A 20288-nucleotide genomic window follows, 5' to 3' on the forward strand; every position below is an offset into this window, starting at 1 on the left:
ATATTTTAATTACTACTACCTCTTACTCCAAGGGTCATATTTATTTTTTTGCATTTTTAACTTTGAATATTAATTATTATATCAAAATGTAGTACAAATTAAAATTAAGAAAAATAAAAAAAAAATGCTTCTATTAGTGCCTTTTAATACGTCATTGTATTTAATCTTAAAATATTTTTATATTCGTATATTTTTATTTTTTTTTGTACAAATGTAGACTGAGGGAGTATTATAAATATATATATATAAGATTTGTATACGAGTATATTTTTAAACTTTTCAAATATTTACATCATAAGACGATTGTTACTACTGCAAAGTTAAAGGGTTTGTTTAGGGTGTGTTTGTTTGGGGGATTGGATTAAATTTCTACTATTCATTTCATTTTTTTCCCTCCAAAAATATTAAATCAAACACTTATTTTTTATTTTTTATATTATATTAAAAATTAATTTTACATTCAAAATATCACATCAATACCTATTTATATCACATCATACAACTATTCAAATTCAAACTTTTTACTATTCAAATCCCAACTCAAAATCCAAACCCCAGACAAACACACCCTTAGTTTGTGTTTTATTGGAATTTGGATTGTTTATTTGGATTTAAATTTAAATAATACTTCATCCGTCTCACATATCATGTCCACGTTGCCGTTTCTGTTCGTTCATATTTCATGTCATTTTTTTTTAAATGACTACACATTTTAATCTCATTTTAAATTTTTTAATTTATTTTTTTAATTTTAATTAAACTAATTAATTATTTTAATCTTAATTTATAATTATTTATATTATAGAATAATTATTTTCACTAATACATTCTTAATTATCTACTAATTACATTTCTCCTAAAATACCGTGTTTACAGTGTAACAGACACGGTATATGGGAGGGAGGGAGTAATTTATCTGGAACAACAATGTATTTATTCGAACTATATAGTAGAAAAAAAAATGGTTAGAAATGCAAATCAAACTAATCTTGAGGATTTGTTTTTTTTTTTTTAAGGCAAAATTGTCTATAACTCTCTTGTGGTTTCGAAACAGCATAAATTTCTCATTTACTTTAAAAATTGCATGGAGCCCCCTTATACTTTAAAAAACGTTGTATGAAATCTCTTTATGATTTTGAAACTCAGTGTAAATCTCCAATTTACTTAAAAAAATTTCATGACACCCTCTTATATTTTAAAAAATATTGCATGAAACCCCCGCCGTGCAAAATATATGGATAGAAAATCGTCTTTCCATCACACAACGGAGGTTTCATGGGGGTGGGGTTTCATGCAACGTTTTTGAAAGTACAGAGGAGTATCATGCAATTTTTAAAGTACATAGAGATTTTACGCATAATTTCAAAACCACAGGGAAGTTATGAGCAATTTTACCTTTTTTTTTTTTAAATCGAAACTAATATATTGTTTATTTTGCATAATTTTTAATAAAATACACTGTTTTTTCTTATAAAATATTATATCAAAATATTTTTTAAATAAAAATCTAAATCAATATTCCTTTTAAAATTAATTTAAAACCACAGTGAAACAAAACCTTAATGATAACATTATCATCAGCCCAATAATATTGATTGTTGCAATTATGTGTTGGTTAATAATCATAATCATATCATTATCATCCCACATGCAACGTAATAAATAAATCTTACTATTATTATTGATAATTAAATGTTTTTGCATCACCTTTATGTTACATCAAACAAATTTTATTTCAATATCATGTGCTTAACTTTCTATATATACATCTCTCTTCTCATGCTACGCAATCTCCAAAAATGACAAGCCAATTATTAATAATCCCAGCGTTATCCAATTGGATGCTCATTTGACTTGATTACGAATTTTTTAAAAAAAATAGGTAAAAGTTTTTTAAAAATTACTTTTTTGTAAACAAAAAGTCAAAAAAGTGATACTCCCACCGTTCCATATACTATGTTCACATTGTCATTTCTGTCTGTCCCATATTTTATGTCATTTTCTTTTGGAAAATGATTACACACTTTAATCTTATTTTAAATTTTTTAATTTATTTTTTAAAATTTTAATTAAACTAATTAGTTATCTTAATTTTAATTTATAATTATTTATATTATCAAATAATTATTTTCACTAATACATTCTTAATTATCTACTAATTACACCCCTTCTAAAATACCGTGTCTACAGTGTAACAGACACGGTATATAGGATAGAGGGAGTATTTTTTTACTAAAAATAAAAATAGATTTGGATGACAATAGGACTATAATTTTTAAAAATAATATTAATAGTATTACTGTATTTTTTCAACAAACAAAAAGTAAAATTCAAAGATATGAAAAATATATTTAAACTTGATTAATTAGTGCCTGAGATTAGGAATTTCTAAACACTGTACGATACATAAAGAAATTAACTGGAAAATAAAATGCTGGAAATTTAAAGTGGTGATCCCCAAATCTGACTTTGCTGAAGTTGATTGAAATGCCTTCTCAAGAAAAATCCAAATCCTTAAATACTTCCTGAGAAATTGTACTAGAAACCGTCGTCTGAACGGTTATAACGTCTCATTTTCAACCGTCTGCCAACCCTTCTACTACTGACACGTGTCCTCAGCAGACCACCATTATCACTCTATTCCAGTCTTAACAGCATCCGCCTCTTTGGACCGACCGCAGACCTTGACCTTCCGACCTAAAGACCATCCGACTTACTGGTCTAGTCGCAGACCATCCGACTTACTAGTCTAGTCGCAGACCTCCCGACTTAAAGACCATCCGACTTACTAGTCTAGTCGCAGACCTCCCGACTTAAAGACCATCCGACTTACTGGTCCAGTCGCAGACCTCCCGACCTGAGGACTTTCCGTCCTGACGACTTTCCGTCTTGAGGACCTCCCGACCTAAGGACCTCCCGACCTAAGGACCTTCCGACCTGCGGACCTCCCGACCTGAGGACCTTCCGACCTGCGGACTTTCCGTCCTGAGGACCTCCCGACCTGAGGACCTTCCGACCTGCGGACTTTCCGTCCTGAGGACTTTCCGACCTGAGGACCTCCCGACCTGACCTCCCGACCTGAAGACTTCCCGACTTGAGGATTTTCCGATCTGAAGACTTTCCGACCTGAGGACTTTCCGACCTGAAGACTTTCCGTCCTGCATTGTCCTTAGAAATTAACCTATTTTCCTTGAGTTCCCACAGTGTCCTTCAGCCAGTTCGATCAACTCTATTACCAGGCCCATTTTTTCTTTTACATTGAGCTTTTTAATCTAATTCTAAATTTCATACGTAACAATTACTAATACTTCATTTGTATCACATAACTTATTTATTTTTTCCTATTTGGGTCTATTTCATATTATTTGTCATTTCTTTTATTTAAAATATAATTATACATTCTAATCATATTTTAAAATTCATAATTTATAATTTCATTTTATTTTAATTAAATTATTTAGTCATCGTAATATTAATTTATAATTATTTTCACTATATCATAAATATTTTTATTAAAATATTTTTTAATTAGTTACTAATTACATAATACGTGAAACTTTATGCTCATTTAAAGTGGACAAATTAGTTGAAAGTAGGGGAGTGTTATTTTTGTTCTAATTGAATATATATATATATATTTTTATCATTTTCGTCTGTTTTACCAAAAAAAAATTTTATAAAATTATCAAAAATTATACTTCCTCTGTCCCAAAGTATAGTTTAGATTGTGTTTGACATGAAATTTTAAGAAATATTGATATTACATTGATAGTGGATAAAAAGTACGGATAAAATATTTTTTTGCCATTTTGAGTGTATTAGTATAGAAAGTAGTGGCAATTGTGCAATAATAATAAAAAAGTAAGAATAATTTTATAGTGATATGATTACTTATAAAAATAAGACTATTATTTTAGAACGGACAAAAATAATAAATAGAACTATTATTGAGACGAAAAGAGTATCAGATATTTCTATTAGCCAATAAAATAAATTACGAAAACCATGTGCGATAAGCAACACTTGTAAACGTCTTTTATGTTGTTCTTTGATTTTACTATACAACGTTTTCTTTTATACGGTATTGTTGTTTAAAATTTTGTTAGTGTATACGGATGTATTTGTTTTGCAAGATTTTTTAAAATTTTTTTTTTTAATATAAAAATATGAAAAATTGTATATAAAATATAAAAATAATAAATATGTGTAATGTATTAATTTATTTTTTTAAAAAAGAAATATGTGATTTTTTTTTTTTTTTTTTAAAAACAAAGCCTACGTGTGCGTAAGGTAGCCAACAAAATACTGTACGTATGCTAACATAGGCGCATATAGGCTGCAATAATGGGCCGCTGCACGGCGGCGGTCGTGTCAGACAATCCTCCATGAAGATGACGATCAAATCAATCCAATCCAATCCAATCATCCCTCCATTTCTCTAATTTTTTTGGTTATTGAATTCTGAGGTTAAGCAGCTGCTTCTTCATGATTCAATAATGGCCTTCCACTTCCAGAAAAGCAGCTGCACACTTCTGTCAGTTCAATCTCGCCCTCATCCTTCAACCACTCCATTAATGGCAGTTTCAAGCGCCTGCAGGATTCGTCACTCGTTTCCTTCAATTAATGCTCCCAATTTCGGGAATTTTCGGTCAGTCAACAGTGCTCAACTACTGATCGATTTTTATTTTTTATTTTCCACCCAAATGTCCAAATCCAGCAGCGTAATTTTCAAACCTACCTTTACCCACCGTTTCTTCCTGCCTCCCGCGCGTTTCGTTGGTGGTTGCTTCCTGCTGCCAACCATCTCATCGTTCCAGTACACTACATGTGCCAATTAGGGCACAGAAATTCGGGGAAAACGAAACAAACAAAGTTGGGGGAGGATTGACGAAGAAGCCAATTAATGCGAGCATTCAACAACCCCTCATCGTAGCCTCCAAGGTCGTTGCAGATTGACTCATCAAACGCCACACAAGATGGTTCGTCCTCACACAATAAGAACATGTAGCCTTTTTTTAACCTCTCCACAGGCTACTCCTTTTTATCCTGTGAATCTACTTTTTCCCTCACAATTTTGGTGTTGCCCTAGAGAACTATGTTCCCAAGGAAGGCGTTGAGTAATGGAGCTAGTAATGGCGACGAGGATGAAGAAGAGGGCGTTGTGTTGGCTGCTTTGCAGAAGTCTCCGACCTATGACAGGGCGGGGATGGCGCTTTTCAGGAATGGTGCCGGGGAGCTTTCGTTGGTTGATGTTCGGAGGATCAATGGGATAGAACAGAAGCAGGTCTTGGATAAGTTGGTTGGTTTGATTAACGAGGATATTGAGGGGTTCTTCGGCAGAGTTAGGGAGAGGTTTGATGCGTAAGTCTTTTAAGAATTCTTGGTTTGATTCAGTATGCATTCTCAGTTTCTGATAGATTTGTATTCAGCGTTTTATGTTTCAGTAATTGTGATGATTGCAGTGTTGGCTTGGAATTTCCGAAAGTCGAGGTTCGATTCGAGGATCTTAAGGTGGATGCACTAGTCCATGTTGGGAGCAGAGCTTTGCCGACCATTCCCAATTTTATTTTCGACATGACTGAGGTAGGCCATTAGAGCGCAAACGTTTGCCAGGGATGGTTCTTGAATTGCCCTGGCTGATGATGTCTGTGCAACCTGTGATGAACAACAGGCTTTCTTGAGGCAGCTTGGGATTTTCTCTGGAGGGAAAAAGAATTTTTCTATCCTGAAGAACATAAACGGCATTATCCGCCCTTCGAGGTTGGAGAATGGAGAGTGAACATCAATTCAATGGTGTATTATTACTGCATTCGGCGTGAGTTTTCAAATTTAATGATGACTGTGATTGTATAATGTTAGGCTGACCCTGCTTCTGGGTCCTCCTAGCTCTGGAAAGACGACGTTTCTTTTGGCACTTGCAGGTCGACTTGCATCCAGTTTAAAGGTAGTTGAACTTACTATTTATCAATGCTTCATGTATGGTTCTACTATTAGCACAATTAGTTGTAAGTTTGTTCTCATCTTGTTATAGATAGATTTGTTATTGATTCAGCCTCTTGTATCAAGAGGCACTTAATGTTTAAACTATGGAGAAGTCTAATCCCTTTTGAGATTGACTAGCTCATGGCTTAAATGTAATTAGATTTCTAGTCGGTCGACATTTCGACAAAAATCTGTGATTTAGATAATCTGGTCTTAATGGACGCATTCAGCTTCGCATCTAGATCATGAGCTCATTTTGTTCTTATCAAGTCAGTGAACCAACCTACTTTGAAGATGTCAGGGAAAATTACGTATAATGGTCATAATCTTGAGGAGTTCACTCCTCAGAGGACTTCAGCATATGCCAGCCAGCAGGATTGGCACATTGCTGAGATGACGGTGAGGGAGGTTCTTGAGTTTTCGGGGCGTTGCCAAGGAGCTGGATTCAAGAATGGTAATACTGAACTCTCATTTATTAAATGATGTTAAAGGAAAGGTTTTCTATACCGCTTCTTATTTGTTACCTTTTCCTGTAATCACGATGTGAAGACATGCTCATGGAACTTCTTAAAAGGGAGAAAGCTGCTGGAATAAAACCAGATCATGACCTGGATATCTTTATCAAGGTCTGTCTATCTAATTGGTGCTGCCTGTGATTAATTTGGCATCCTGTATGTAATTCTTTTGTTCACTGTATCACTTGTTTGCTGTACTGAAGTGCTTGTTTTCTCCTAGGCAGTAGTGTTGGGGCAGCAGACAAGTTTTCTTGTGGAGTATATCATGAAGGTGCACCGTAATTTCATACTTATGAGGAGAAAAGTGCTGTGTCGTATAATATACACCCATAACATTTACATGATTATTCAATTCTTTGATTCTGCTGCTTATATAGATATATATATTTTTGTGAAATGTATGTGAAGATTTTAGGGTTGGATATATGTGCTGATACCTTGGTAGGAGATGAAATGCTAAAAGGTATATCTGGTGGCCAAAAGAAGCGACTCACTACTGGTAATTATCCTCACCGAATTGATTGCACTCGAGCTGTTCTGAATATTGCTAAAATTACTAACATGCTAACATTGGCAGCTGAACTGCTTATGGGTGCTTCTAGGGTGCTTTTCTTGGATGAGATATCAACTGGATTGGATAGCTCGACAACACATCAAATTATCAAATATCTCCGGCACGCAACTCATGCTCTTGATTGTACAACACTTGTATCTCTCTTGCAGCCTGACCCTGAGACATATGAGATGTTTGATGATGTGATTCTTTTCAGTGAGGGGAAAATTGTGTATCAGGGGCCTCGTGAAGCAGCTGTAGATTTTTTTGCGTTCATGGGTTTCAGGTGTCCATCTAGAAAAAATGTTGCCGATTTTCTGCAGGAGGTACGCTTTTGGGGTGTGAACTTCAAACTATATTCCCTGATTGTTTCTTTAAATAAACCTGAACCATTCAATGCACATGTTTTTTCTCAGGTAATATCGGAGAAGGATCAAGAGCAGTATTGGTTTCTCAATAGTCAATATGAATATGTGCCCGTGGCAAAATTTGTGGAAGGTTTTCAGACCTTTCAAGTTGGCAATTCATTGGCACAGGAGTTGTCCATCCCATTCGATAAATGCTGTAATCATCCGGCTGCCCTCACATCCAAGACTTACGGTATATCCAGGGCTGAGCTTCTAAGTGTTAGTTTCTTGTGGCAAATGCTGCTAATGAAGCGGAATGGTCCTGTCTTTATTTTCAAGTTCATCCAGGTAAAAACAACTTTCAGTAAATCTTAAAACAATCCTTAGATGTTACTAACTCTTGTGGAGCATTTGGATTGAAATTCATCACAATCAGTACTTTTTTAGCCTAAGAAATGTATTTCATTTGCAGCTGCTCCTGATTATATTGATTATGATGAGTGTGTTCTTCCGGACAACAATGCACCGTAATTCACTTGATGATGGAGGCGTGTACCTTGGTGCTCTTTACTTTGCTATTGTCATGATTCTTTTTAATGGATTTATGGAGGTGCCGATGTTGATAGCTAAGCTACCTGTTATTTACAAGCACCGAGATTTACGTTTCTACCCCTGCTGGGCGTACACTCTTCCCTCTTGGCTCTTGAGTATTCCTCTCTCACTTATAGAATCCTTTTTATGGGTAGCTGTTACTTATTATGCCATTGGCTTTGATCCTCAAATCACTAGGTAGGTTACTGTCAGTTCCAGTCCTTTTCCTAAATTTTTGATAGTTAGCAAATGATATCAAATGACTTGTTCTTTTGCAGATGCCTGCTACAGTTCTTCCTATACTTTGCTTTACACCAGATGTCAATAGGGCTTTTCCGGGTGATGGCATCATTAGGACGAAACATGGTAGTTGCCAACACGTTTGGATCCTTCGCAATGCTGGTTGTCATGGTCCTTGGAGGATTTATTCTTTCTAGAGGTCATAGACAGTGCACTTTAGTTCCTTAATCAATTCTCCATACGACTTGAGCTGATTGCTTGACAATTCCACCTCTGTTTGATTTTCGTTTTAACTTTTTACACCGACAGATAGCATTCCAGTTTGGTGGATTTGGGGTTATTGGTTTTCCCCCATGATGTATGCTCAGAGCGCTGCTTCTGTAAATGAATTTCTCGGCCATTCTTGGGATAAGGTGATCATACCATGTTCTTATTCATACCGTTGACACATTATTCTAACTACTGATGCTTTAGTTCACCGTCTGCTGAAAATGTGTGCACTTGGTTGATAGCTATTTGTTGTCTGGATGACAGAAAGCTGGAGACGGCACTACTGTGTCTTTGGGAGAAATGTTGCTGAAGGTTCGCAATCTATTTCCAGAGGGCTATTGGTATTGGATTGGTGTAGGAGCATTATTTGGATATATGCTATTATTCAACGCCCTATTCACTTTGTTTCTGACGTACCTAAATCGTGAGTTTCGTACTTGAAATATCTTGGTTAGACTAATTTGCATGGAATGATGAAACCTTATATGCAGTACTACAATTTCTCTTCTACTTTTGTGCAGCATTGGGGAGTCAACAGGTTGTTATTCCCGGGGAGGATAATCATCGCATGAAAAACAAGCGGCAAAGGAGTGAATCTGCCATTATTTCTTTTGGAGAGTTTTTGCAACACTCTCACTCCTTCACTGGCTTCCAGAAGAAATCAGGATCATCTGTCATTTCTTTTGGAGAGTTTTTGCAACACTCACACTCATTCACCGGTTTGTTTCTGCTGAACCAATCTTGTCGTTGACTTCCCTTTCCTGGAACCATTGTCTTAAATTGTATATTCACACATGCTGGCAGGAAACAGCATCACGAAACATAAAGGAATGGTGCTTCCATTCCAACCTCTTTCAATGTCCTTTCGAGATATCAGCTATGTTGTCGACATCCCCATTGTATGTCAACTTACTTTATCTTGAGTTAATGATTGGAAAGAAAAGAAAATGGATTGATAATAAGCTATTGTATATTGCAGGAATTGAAAGGGCAGGGCATTCAAGTTGATCGGCTACAGCTACTGGCTAATATAACTGGAGCATTCCGTCCCGGTGTGCTTACAGCATTAATTGGTGTCAGTGGCGCCGGTAAAACCACTCTCATGGATGTTTTGGCTGGAAGAAAAACAGGTGGACATATTGAAGGCAGTATCTACATTTCCGGATATCCCAAGAATCAAGAAACATTCGCAAGGATTTCGGGCTACTGCGAACAGAATGATGTCCATTCTCCTTGCCTAACTGTGCACGAGTCACTCCTTTTTTCCTCTTGGCTCCGACTCTCTTCTCAGTGTGATTTTGCGACGCAAAGAGTAATTTCTCAGTTTCTTATCTGACCCTTTTCTTATTCGATTTTCTCTTGAATTCATGAGTTATCAATTTCAGGCATTTGTGGACGAGGTTATGGAACTAGTCGAGCTAACTCCACTGTCCAGACTGTTGGTCGGGGTTCCAGGGGTGAATGGCTTGTCCGTTGAGCAAAGGAAAAGACTGACAATTGCAGTCGAGCTCGTTGCCAATCCTTCTATTGTGTTCATGGATGAACCAACCTCGGGACTCGATGCCAGGGCCGCTGCAATCGTCATGAGAGCTGTGAGGAACATCGTTGACACTGGTCGGACAATCGTTTGCACCATCCACCAGCCAAGCATCGACATCTTTGAATCTTTCGATGAGGTTTTAACTTAGATAATATATTAGCATGCTTTTTATGCTATGGTTGAGTCAATATTTGATCTTTCATTCTCCCTCTTTGCAGCTGCTACTAATGAAACGAGGTGGACAGCTCATTTATGCAGGTCCGCTGGGGACCAAATCTGTCAAACTTATTCAGTATTTTGAGGTGAGCTCTTCTTTTCCTTCCTACTTTTAACTCGATGCAGAGGATGACATTGTACGTAATTTTCCGTAGGCTATTCCAGGAGTTCAAAGAATAAGGCCGGGATATAACCCTGCAGCGTGGATTCTTGAAGTTACTTCTTCTGCAGAGGAAAATCGTCTCGGTGTGGACTTCGCAGAAATTTATCGCCAATCTGATCTTTTTCGGTTAGTCTTTCATTTGCTTTAAGCGAAAACTGGCGCGTGGAGATTGCACCCTTTGCAAAATACGAATTCTCCCCTTTTGTTTCAGGGAAAATAACGATCTCGTTGAGAGATTAAGCAAACAAGAAAAGGATTCAAATGAGTTGAGCTTTCCGAGCAGATATTCGCTGTCATTTTTTGGGCAGTTTCTCGCGTGCCTTTGGAAGCAAAACTTGTCGTACTGGCGTAATCCACAATATACTGCCGTTCGATTCTTCTACACGGTTATCATCTCGCTTATGTTTGGAACAATATGCTGGAAATTTGGTGCCAAAAGGTGTTTTTTCTTTGCTATAATTCGATTCATACTTGAACCTTTCGCGTACTCGGATTACTAATGTTGATCTGTTCCAATGTCATTAACAGGGAATCACAGCAGGACATATTCAACGCCATGGGGTCGATGTACGCAGCTGTATTATTCATTGGAATCACAAACGCGACATCGGTTCAGCCTGTGGTTTACGTCGAACGATTTGTCTCGTTCAGGGAGAGAGCTGCAGGAATGTACTCCGCATTACCATTCGCCTTCGCCCAGGCATGTCTCGATTCCAAAACACTTGTATCATGATGTACCGCACTATGTTATAGACATATACATCCTGAAATTGAACTCAAAACACGATTTGGCAGGTTGCAGTTGAATTCCCGTATGTCCTCGTGCAGTCGCTCATCTACAGCACCATCTTCTACAGCATGGCATCATTCGAGTGGAACGTTTGGAAGTTCCTTTGGTACGTCTATTTCATGTACTTCACGTTGCTTTACTTCACCTTCTTCGGAATGATGACGACCTCCGTCACCCCCAACCACAACGTCGCTGCTATAGTCGCGGCCCCTTTCTACATGATGTGGAATCTCTTCAGCGGCTTCATGATCTCCCACATGGTAAGCCCTAAACGACTGCCCTCATTTACGATGATATTTCAGAAAAACCATAAAAGATTAGGCTTTGTTTTGAAATGGTTCTATATCTCATTAGTTGACTCGTCGCCCCAGTAGTCTTACGTGCATTATATGATAATTTGGTCGACAATTATTTCAATTTATGTGTTGTATTTATATTATATTAATGTACATAATATCTTGCCGTCAGAATTGTAAATTCAGCGATGATTGTATTTATTTGCAGAGGATTCCGATATGGTGGAGATGGTACTATTGGGCGAACCCGATAGCGTGGAGTCTATATGGGCTTCTAACATCCCAATACGGGGATGTAACCGACACGGTGAAGCTCGCCGATGGAGTTGAGGAAGTGAGAATAAAACAGCTGCTGAAGGATCAGTTCGGGTTCAGACACGACTTCCTCGGAGTCGCCGGAATCGTCGTCGTCGGCTTCTGTGTGCTGTTTGGAGTAACGTTTGCATTTGCCATCAGGTTCTTCAACTTCCAGAGGAGATAAAAATGAATCAAAATCATTCTTGGTTTTTTCTTGTCTTAATTTTTTGCATTTGTATTGATTATATATATATATATATATTCAGCATGGACGTGAGGTTGATTTTTTTTTTTTTTTTTGTATTACTATTATTTTGTGAGGAGGGAATTATTTGTAAGAAGGAATATATATATACTGTCGAAGCATTGGACTACAGTAAAGATGGGAATGTGTAATTAGCGTTTGTTCGTTTGTTCGTTTGAAGAATTTTATTAAAATTTTATTATTCATCCAAAATTTTTTCTTCAAAAATATCAAAAAAACACCTATTTTTTATTTTTTATATTATATTAAAAATTAATTTTATATTTAAAATATCACGTCAATATCTATTTATAGGACGAATTCCAACTCAAAGAGTCAGATTGGCATTTGAGACAGAATATAACCTCGTGATCTTTCAATCGCGCAGTGCGGGTCCCGCCAGCTCATGTAATGTCCATTTTTACTACACCGTACATTTTACTCAAAGATGTTCATGTAATGTAATATGTTATTTTTATATCACACCTAATATTATATTTTAATATAATATTAATATTTTTAAAATTTTATGTAAAAATCAAATAGGTAGCTAAAATATGAAGAAAATTTGAAATTTAAAATAATTATTAAAAAGGTTACTCTTTCTAAATGTATTCATTCCAATCGAAAGTATTTTTTAAAATATTTTTGTTTGTTTTATTTAAAAATATTTATTTTTTATTATAATAAAAATAATTACATATTAATATCAAATGCACTTTAATTTTTACATAAATTAAAAATATATTGTTACAAATACAATTAATTTATACATTTAAGTACAAATGATAAAAATATCAAAATCATTTTATACACTCACACTAATTAATAAAATATCATATTTTTTTTTATGTATTACTCCCTCCATCCCACATAATTTGTCTCTATTTTCTATTTTCGTCCGTCCCACATAACTTATCATTTTCTTTTTTGGAAATATAATTATACACTTTAATTACATTTTAAACTTTATATTTTATAATTTTTTTAATCTAAATTAAAGTATTTAGTTATCTTAATCTTAATCTATAATTATTTTTACTATACAACAATTATTTTTACTAATATATTTTTTAATTACTTACTAATCATACTTTACCTAAATTCTCGTGTCTACATTAACCGCCCAAATTATCTAGGATGAAGGGAGTATAAAAATTCAAAATGCTATTTTAGATTGGGATGAATGAAGTATTTTTAATCTACTAGTACTCCTTCCGTCCCATAATAAGGTATTCATTTACCTTTTGTATCATTGTACTTAACGTTAAAAATATCCTTATATTTGTATAATTTTTTATACAAATATCATTATATTAATATTATAAATATTTTTGCAATTTTTCCTTGATTTGTAATATGTTTTGATATAATAATTAATATCCAAAGATCAACACGCAAAAAGTAAATGAATACTTAGTTATGGGACGGATGAAGTATTATTTTTTAATTTAGAATTTTTTTATGTCTTTTTTGAACTATATTTGGGTAAATATTAAATATATATATATATATATATTTATATATATCTACAAATAATAACACTAGTGAAACCGATTCTAAATTTTATTGAGTTTGGGTTGATGCAAGTTAACTTGTTTGTTAACAATAAAACTAATGTTATGTATTACACCATAAAATATATATATATATATATAAATTGAAATTTAGATAACAGAAAAGAAAAAATAAAAAAATAAAAAAAAGGAAGAAATAAAAATTTAATCCTATAATTTACCCATATTTCGAAATAATAATAGATTCATACGTCCCAATTTTAATAATGTTTATATTTATATACTCCATTCGTATCATATCTATTTATTCATTTATTTTTTATAAGAAGTTTTAAAAATATTAGTATTATATTAAAATATAATATAAATAAAAGTTAAGAAGATTAAATTTAACCTTATTAGTATTGTATGATATAAATGTAATGATATTTGTGTAATATATTGTAAATTAGAAGGGTATTTGTAATGTTAGATAAATAATACAATTACTAAAAAAAATAATAATAATACTTTATCACTTGAGACATATAAAAATGAAAAAATAAATAGATTTTGTAGGAATTGAGAGAGCATGTGATACTCATATATAACTTACAAAAAATTAAATAAAATTTGTTTAATTTTTATTTGAAATTAGAGTGGTGATTTAAATTTTAATTTAAAGAGTATTTTAATGTGATATTTTATAATTAAAAATAATATTTTTTTCCGTCCCAAAACTATAGTCTGAGTTGTGTTTGACACGAATGGGTAAAAAGTAAGGATAAAATACTTTTTTGCCCTTACGAGTGTATTAGTGTAAAAAATAGTCGTAATTGTGTAATAATAATGAAAAAGTAGATGTAGTTTTATAGTGATACGATTATTTATGAAAATTAGACTATTATTTTGGGACGGACAAAAATAGTAAATAAAATTATTGTATTGGGACGGAGGGAGTAACTTTTTAAACACAACCTAAATTATAATCTATAAATTTAGGACTTTTGAAATGCAATCTAAACATAATCTATATAAAATATTAAAAAATAATAAATATCTCCAGATCATTGGAGTAATATATATATATATATATATAATAAATATAATGATTGGTCACAATAACAATGAAGGACCATATGACTTTTTGGATGGGCTAAGGATTTTATTACACTTATATATATATCATTATTGGGATGTCATTACTCATTATTGTTGGCCCCATTCTAAACTTTTTATTCAATGTACAAACATATTTGCATTTTTTGTAATCTATTTATATTTATATATTTATAAATTTTAGTACTATTTGATAATAATATAATTTTTTTAATAAAATATCAAATTAAATATTTATTTTTTTAACAAAATATTATATTATATTTTAGGAAAAAAATCAATTTTGATCTCAATATAATCAAATTTTATCAATTTTGGTCTCAATATAAAAACTCATCAATTTTGGTCTAATTATAAACAGTTTCAATCAATTTTGGTCTCATTATAAATAATTTCAATCAATTTTGGTCCCACCAAGAAAAAACTAACGAAAATTGCTGACCTATAAAGTACACGGCCATGTACAATTATACACAGTCATGTTGTTATACGACCGTGTATATTTCAGTATATAATTATACATTGGCATGTTGTTACACAGTCATATATAATTTTACACGGCCGTGTACATTTATGTTTTAGTCTAAAATTTTATTTTTTTGTTATATTTTTTTTAAAAAAAAAAGTTGAATTAAAATAATTGATATAGTTAAAATTGACAAAATCAATAGTAATCATAACATAATTAAAATTTATCAATTTTAATTCAAGTATAAAAATTTATAAGATATTTTTTTAAAAAAAATTTGTCTAAAATTCTATTATTCATAATAGAAATGTTCTCTTACAAACATTCAATTACACAACTATTTTGTAAATTTGTATATTATAGTAGTATTACAAATTAATTTATTATTTCAATACAATAATTGGATGTTTGTAAGAGAATTTTTTTTTTTTTATGGTAGATAGTAAATTTTTAGACAAAATATTTCAAAAGAACAAACTCGATAAATATTTATATTTGAACTAAAATTGATACATTTTAATTATATTATTATTATTATTATTATTTTCATTTTAACTATATCAACTATCCTAAATTTTAAAAACAAATTAAAAAAATAACAAAAAAATACCGAAACATAAAGGTACAGGACCGTGTAGAATTATACATGGCCGTGTAACAACATAGTCATGTATAATTATACACTGAAATATACATTGTCATGTAACAACTTGGCCGTGTATAATTGTACATGGCTTTGTAATTTCCATGTCAGTTGCCATGTCACTTCCGTTATGTCCACGTCAACAATTTTCGTTAATTTTTTAACGGTAGGACCAAAATTGATTGAAATTGTTTATAATGAGACCAAAATTGATTGAAAATATTTATATTTAGACCAAAATTGATAAATTTTAGTTATATTGAGACAAAAATTGATTTTTCCCTATATTTTATGATGTAAAAGGATAAATTATATTGAAAATTTAATACTCCCTATGTCTACTTCTAAGGATCACATTTACCTTTTGACGCTACTGTACTTAACATTAAAAATATCATTATATTTGTATATTATTTTGTATAAATGTCCTTCTATTAGTATTATAAGACACTGGTGAAAGTATTTATGTAATTTTTCCTTAATTTGTATTATATTTTAACATAATAATTAATATTTAAATATCAACACGCAAAAAGTAAATGAAACATTTAGAGTCGAACCGAAATAGTATATGATATTCAATTGAAAGATTTGCCTAACATTTTAAAATTTATATGATATTTCATAAATGGTACTCTATTTGTTCCCGAACAAAACTGTCTATCCGATTGGATGCGAAATTTAAAGAATAATGATATTATATTAATAGTTGGTAAAAAATATTAGTAAAATTACTTTTGTCCTTGTGAGTATTTTTGCATATAAAATAATGACATTTGTATAATAATAATGAAAAAAATAAATGTAATTTTAAGATAATAAAATTATTAATAAAAATAAAACTATTGTGTTACGATGGACACAAGTAACATAATATGACTATTGAATTGAGACGAATAAAATATATACTTTTTAATTTAATGATTATTTGATGTAATATAAATAGCTATTAATATAATATTTGCATGTAAATATATTTTTTAATATAATATAAAAAATATAAATATTTGATCTGATTATTTTATAAAAATTATAATAAAATAATAAGAAATCTTAAAAAATACAAAAAGAACACAAGCGCTATGGTAAATCTAACGAGTTCACCTGACACCACTGTACCATTACCCTTTATATATATATATATATATATGTAAATATAAATATATATTGTGATGTAATAATGTTGATATATGAATAGTGGATTTGGTCATGTATGAAATGATGACGGTTTACACCAACTATTTTACTCTATCTGTCCTAATACAATAATCATATTTATCATTTTTGTTCGTTCCAAAACAATAGTTTCATTTCTATAAATAATAATATCATTATAAAATTACCTTTATTTTTTCATTATTATTACACAATTGTCACTACTTTTTATACTAATACACTCACATGGGCAAAAAAAATTTTTACCTATACTTTTTATCCACTATCAATACAATATCAATATTCCTTAAATTTCGTTTCAAACACAATCCAAACTATAATTTTGGAACGGAGGAATATTACTCCCTCTGTCCCAAACACCGTGTCTGCTATACTGTAGACACGGTATTTTAGGAGCGGTGTAATTAATAGATAATTAAGAATATATTAGTGAAAATAATTATCCTATAATATAAATAATTATAAATTAAAATTAAGATAACTAATTAGTTTAATTAAAATTAAAAAATAAATTAAAAATTTTAAAATGAAATTAAAATGGGTAATCATTTTCCAGAAAAAGGAAGTGATATGGTATGTGGGACGGACAGAAACGATAACGTGGATATGGTATTTGGGACGGAGGGAGTATAAATAATGATAATAAATTATGGGTACAATTTCTGTATTAGTTATCAATATTTTATGAATAACACAATTATTTATTTATATTTTATTAAGTATATACTATTATCTATTTAACTTTTGCTTATTATCCAATCCATATAAAATTTTAAAAGACATGTAAAAAATATTTAAATGCCTAGGAATTAAAGAGAGTCGTTTTTACTGCTCCCTCCGTTCCACGTAATTTGTTCTTATTTTTTATTTTCGTATGTCCCATGTAATTTGTCCTTTCTTTTTTTGAAAAATTAATTATATATTTTAATCATATTTTAATATTTTAAAATTTAAAATTTAAATTTTTTAATCTTAATTAAATTATTTAGTTATTTTAATTTTAATCTATAATTATTTTTACTAAATAATAATTATTTTTACTGATATATTTCTTAATTATTTACCAATTATACTTTAATTAAATTTTTGTGTCTACAGTAATACACCCATATTACATGGGACGGAAACAGTAATATTGAAAATATAAAGTGAAGTCGACAGGACTATATATGCAATTGAAAAAAACAAAATAAGAGTTAATTTATTTTGTTTCAAATTATTAATGTGCCTTTATTTTGTAAAATTATTGAAAATTAGATTATTTTATGTTAAATATAAAGAATTGCATAGAAACTATAAAAATAATAATGAATGTATTGTATTAATTTTTTTTGAAAAAAATATGTAAAAAATACTAGTATTTATCAATTATATCATTTCCCAAAATACAAAAATCAGTAAATATTAATATATTTGTTAATAAAAGTTAATAAAATTATAATTATATTGGGACGAAGGAAATATAATGCATCCATGTTTAGATTTTGTGTTTGTTTGGAATTTGAATTATTATATTAGATTTTAATAAAATTAATTTAATTTTTTTTAAAAAAATAATTATTTGATTTAATATTTTTTTAAATTTTTTTTATAAATTTATCACTGCAATTTTATATATATATTAATTATATATGTATGCATAATAATAATAAAAGGAGTGGTGAGCAATGGCGTAATGGATGATGGAGGATTGATCGACACTTGAAAGATATTATATATATATATGTATTAAATATTTTAAAATATAAATATATATTTTTAAAAATTAATATTTCCTCTCTCCGAGCTTTTTATGTGTTATGTTGTTAGACAAAAAAAAAAAATTAATGAAAGTTACATTTTATTATATTAGTGAGATATATTAAAAAATAAAATAAATATATTATAAATAATTATTAAAAATAATAAAATATTTTGAGTTAATTGGAAAAAAAATATTCCTACCGTCCTATTAAAATTTTACTATTTTTTATTTTTATTTCAAAATAAAGTTATAATTTTCTAATTTAATTATTATATTACCTAATATAATAAATACAATTCTAATTTATAATATATTATACAAATACTATTATTTTTATATCACACAATACTAATAAAAATATTTTTATTTATTTTTTATTATAATTAAATATAATATTAATATTAAAAAATTTATGAAAAAAAATAAATAGTCATTTTTTAATAGGTGGAAGGGGAGTATACTATATTCACTCTAAAATTAATAATAATGTAGTAACCGAATGGTTGCAGTCAACATATGTACTCATACCCACACACTATGTGAGAGAGAACAAACAATTGCCCACATTTCTCTGGCAGGTCCCGGGATCTCAACTCTCAATAAGTCCAAATTATAATCCCACATCAGCTAACCATTGGGATCATCCAGGACCTCGACTCCTAGTAGCTCGAAATATTCAGATAAATACATACATAGCAAAATCCCCTCCTCACGTGCCACCCCCTCTCTTTTAATATTCAACTTTGTCACCTTTTTTTTTAAAAAAAAATAAAAATAAATAAATAAATAAAACATTCTCGTTAATTGCTTTTCTTTTACACAATCATAGCTCATCCCCATTGCATTATTGAACCCGATCCCATATCATAAGCCCCTCAAATGTTTTTAAATTTTTATTACTCTTTTCGTCTTAATACAATAATTTTATTTATTATTTTTGTTCGTTTTAAAATAATAGTATTATTTTCATAAATGATCATATTATTATAAAATTACCTTTACTCTTTCATCATTATTACACAATTGTCACTACTTTTTACACTAATACACCTACAAGGTCAAAAAGGTTTTTTATTTATATATTTTACCCACTATCAATATAATACCATTATTCCTTAAATCTCATGCCCAACACAAAAGGACTATAGTTCTAGGATAGAGGGAGTATATTTTTTTATAAAATTTTGAAATAATAATACTATCTATCTTTACAATTTACAATATATTATAAATGTCATTACCTTTGTATCACACTAGACTAATAAAATTATTTTAATTATTTTTAGTTTATTTCTATATTTTAATATAATATTAATATTTTTAAAATTTTGTATAAAAAATAAACGGATACATAATTATGAAACGAGGCGAATAAAGTAATTAAAAAAGTGAGTGTTGATTGGAGTGAAGTGAAAAAGCTACTGGCAAGAATATTAAAAAGAAGAAAGCACATTTGCATCTGTATGTATTGTCTTGTGCCTGAAAAAAAATACTTTTTTATTTTATTTATTTATTTAAGTGCCCATCTCTTCTTCCCACATAAAAACCACTACTTTGATTCCCTCTCTCTCTCTCTCTCTCTCTCTCTCTCTTTCTC

At 30.6% G+C, this 20288-nt stretch overlaps 1 protein-coding gene across 4 annotated transcripts; it reads left to right on the forward strand.

The window, feature by feature from the left end:
• The first annotated feature begins 4356 nt into the window (after positions 1-4356).
• LOC127255596 (ABC transporter G family member 32-like) lies at positions 4357-12209 on the forward strand. Of its 4 annotated transcripts, none has more exons than XM_051281212.1 (25): positions 4357-5004; positions 5090-5361; positions 5463-5583; positions 5672-5760; positions 5860-5944; positions 6277-6436; positions 6532-6608; positions 6718-6768; positions 6906-6996; positions 7075-7376; positions 7467-7745; positions 7870-8186; positions 8267-8427; positions 8538-8641; positions 8763-8922; positions 9020-9217; positions 9303-9397; positions 9478-9810; positions 9884-10174; positions 10257-10340; positions 10410-10543; positions 10629-10856; positions 10946-11117; positions 11213-11467; positions 11712-12209. In XM_051281212.1, the coding sequence occupies exons 2-25, from the start codon at positions 5096-5098 to the stop codon at positions 11982-11984; spliced, it is 4326 nt and encodes a 1441-aa protein (XP_051137169.1). In that variant the 5' UTR covers positions 4357-5004; positions 5090-5095; the 3' UTR covers positions 11985-12209. The 4 variants fall into 4 exon arrangements, with proteins under 4 accessions (XP_051137169.1, XP_051137168.1, XP_051137170.1 ...); XM_051281211.1 differs by having other exon boundaries at positions 4357-4979; XM_051281213.1 differs by lacking the exons at positions 4357-5004; positions 5090-5361; positions 5463-5583; positions 5672-5760 and having other exon boundaries at positions 6284-6436; positions 11712-12208.
• Positions 12210-20288: the final 8079 nt, after the last annotated feature.

This window comes from Andrographis paniculata, unplaced genomic scaffold, assembly GCF_009805555.1.
Source record: "Andrographis paniculata isolate CXL003 unplaced genomic scaffold, ASM980555v1 Contig54END, whole genome shotgun sequence".
Taxonomy (NCBI): Eukaryota; Viridiplantae; Streptophyta; class Magnoliopsida; order Lamiales; family Acanthaceae; genus Andrographis; species Andrographis paniculata.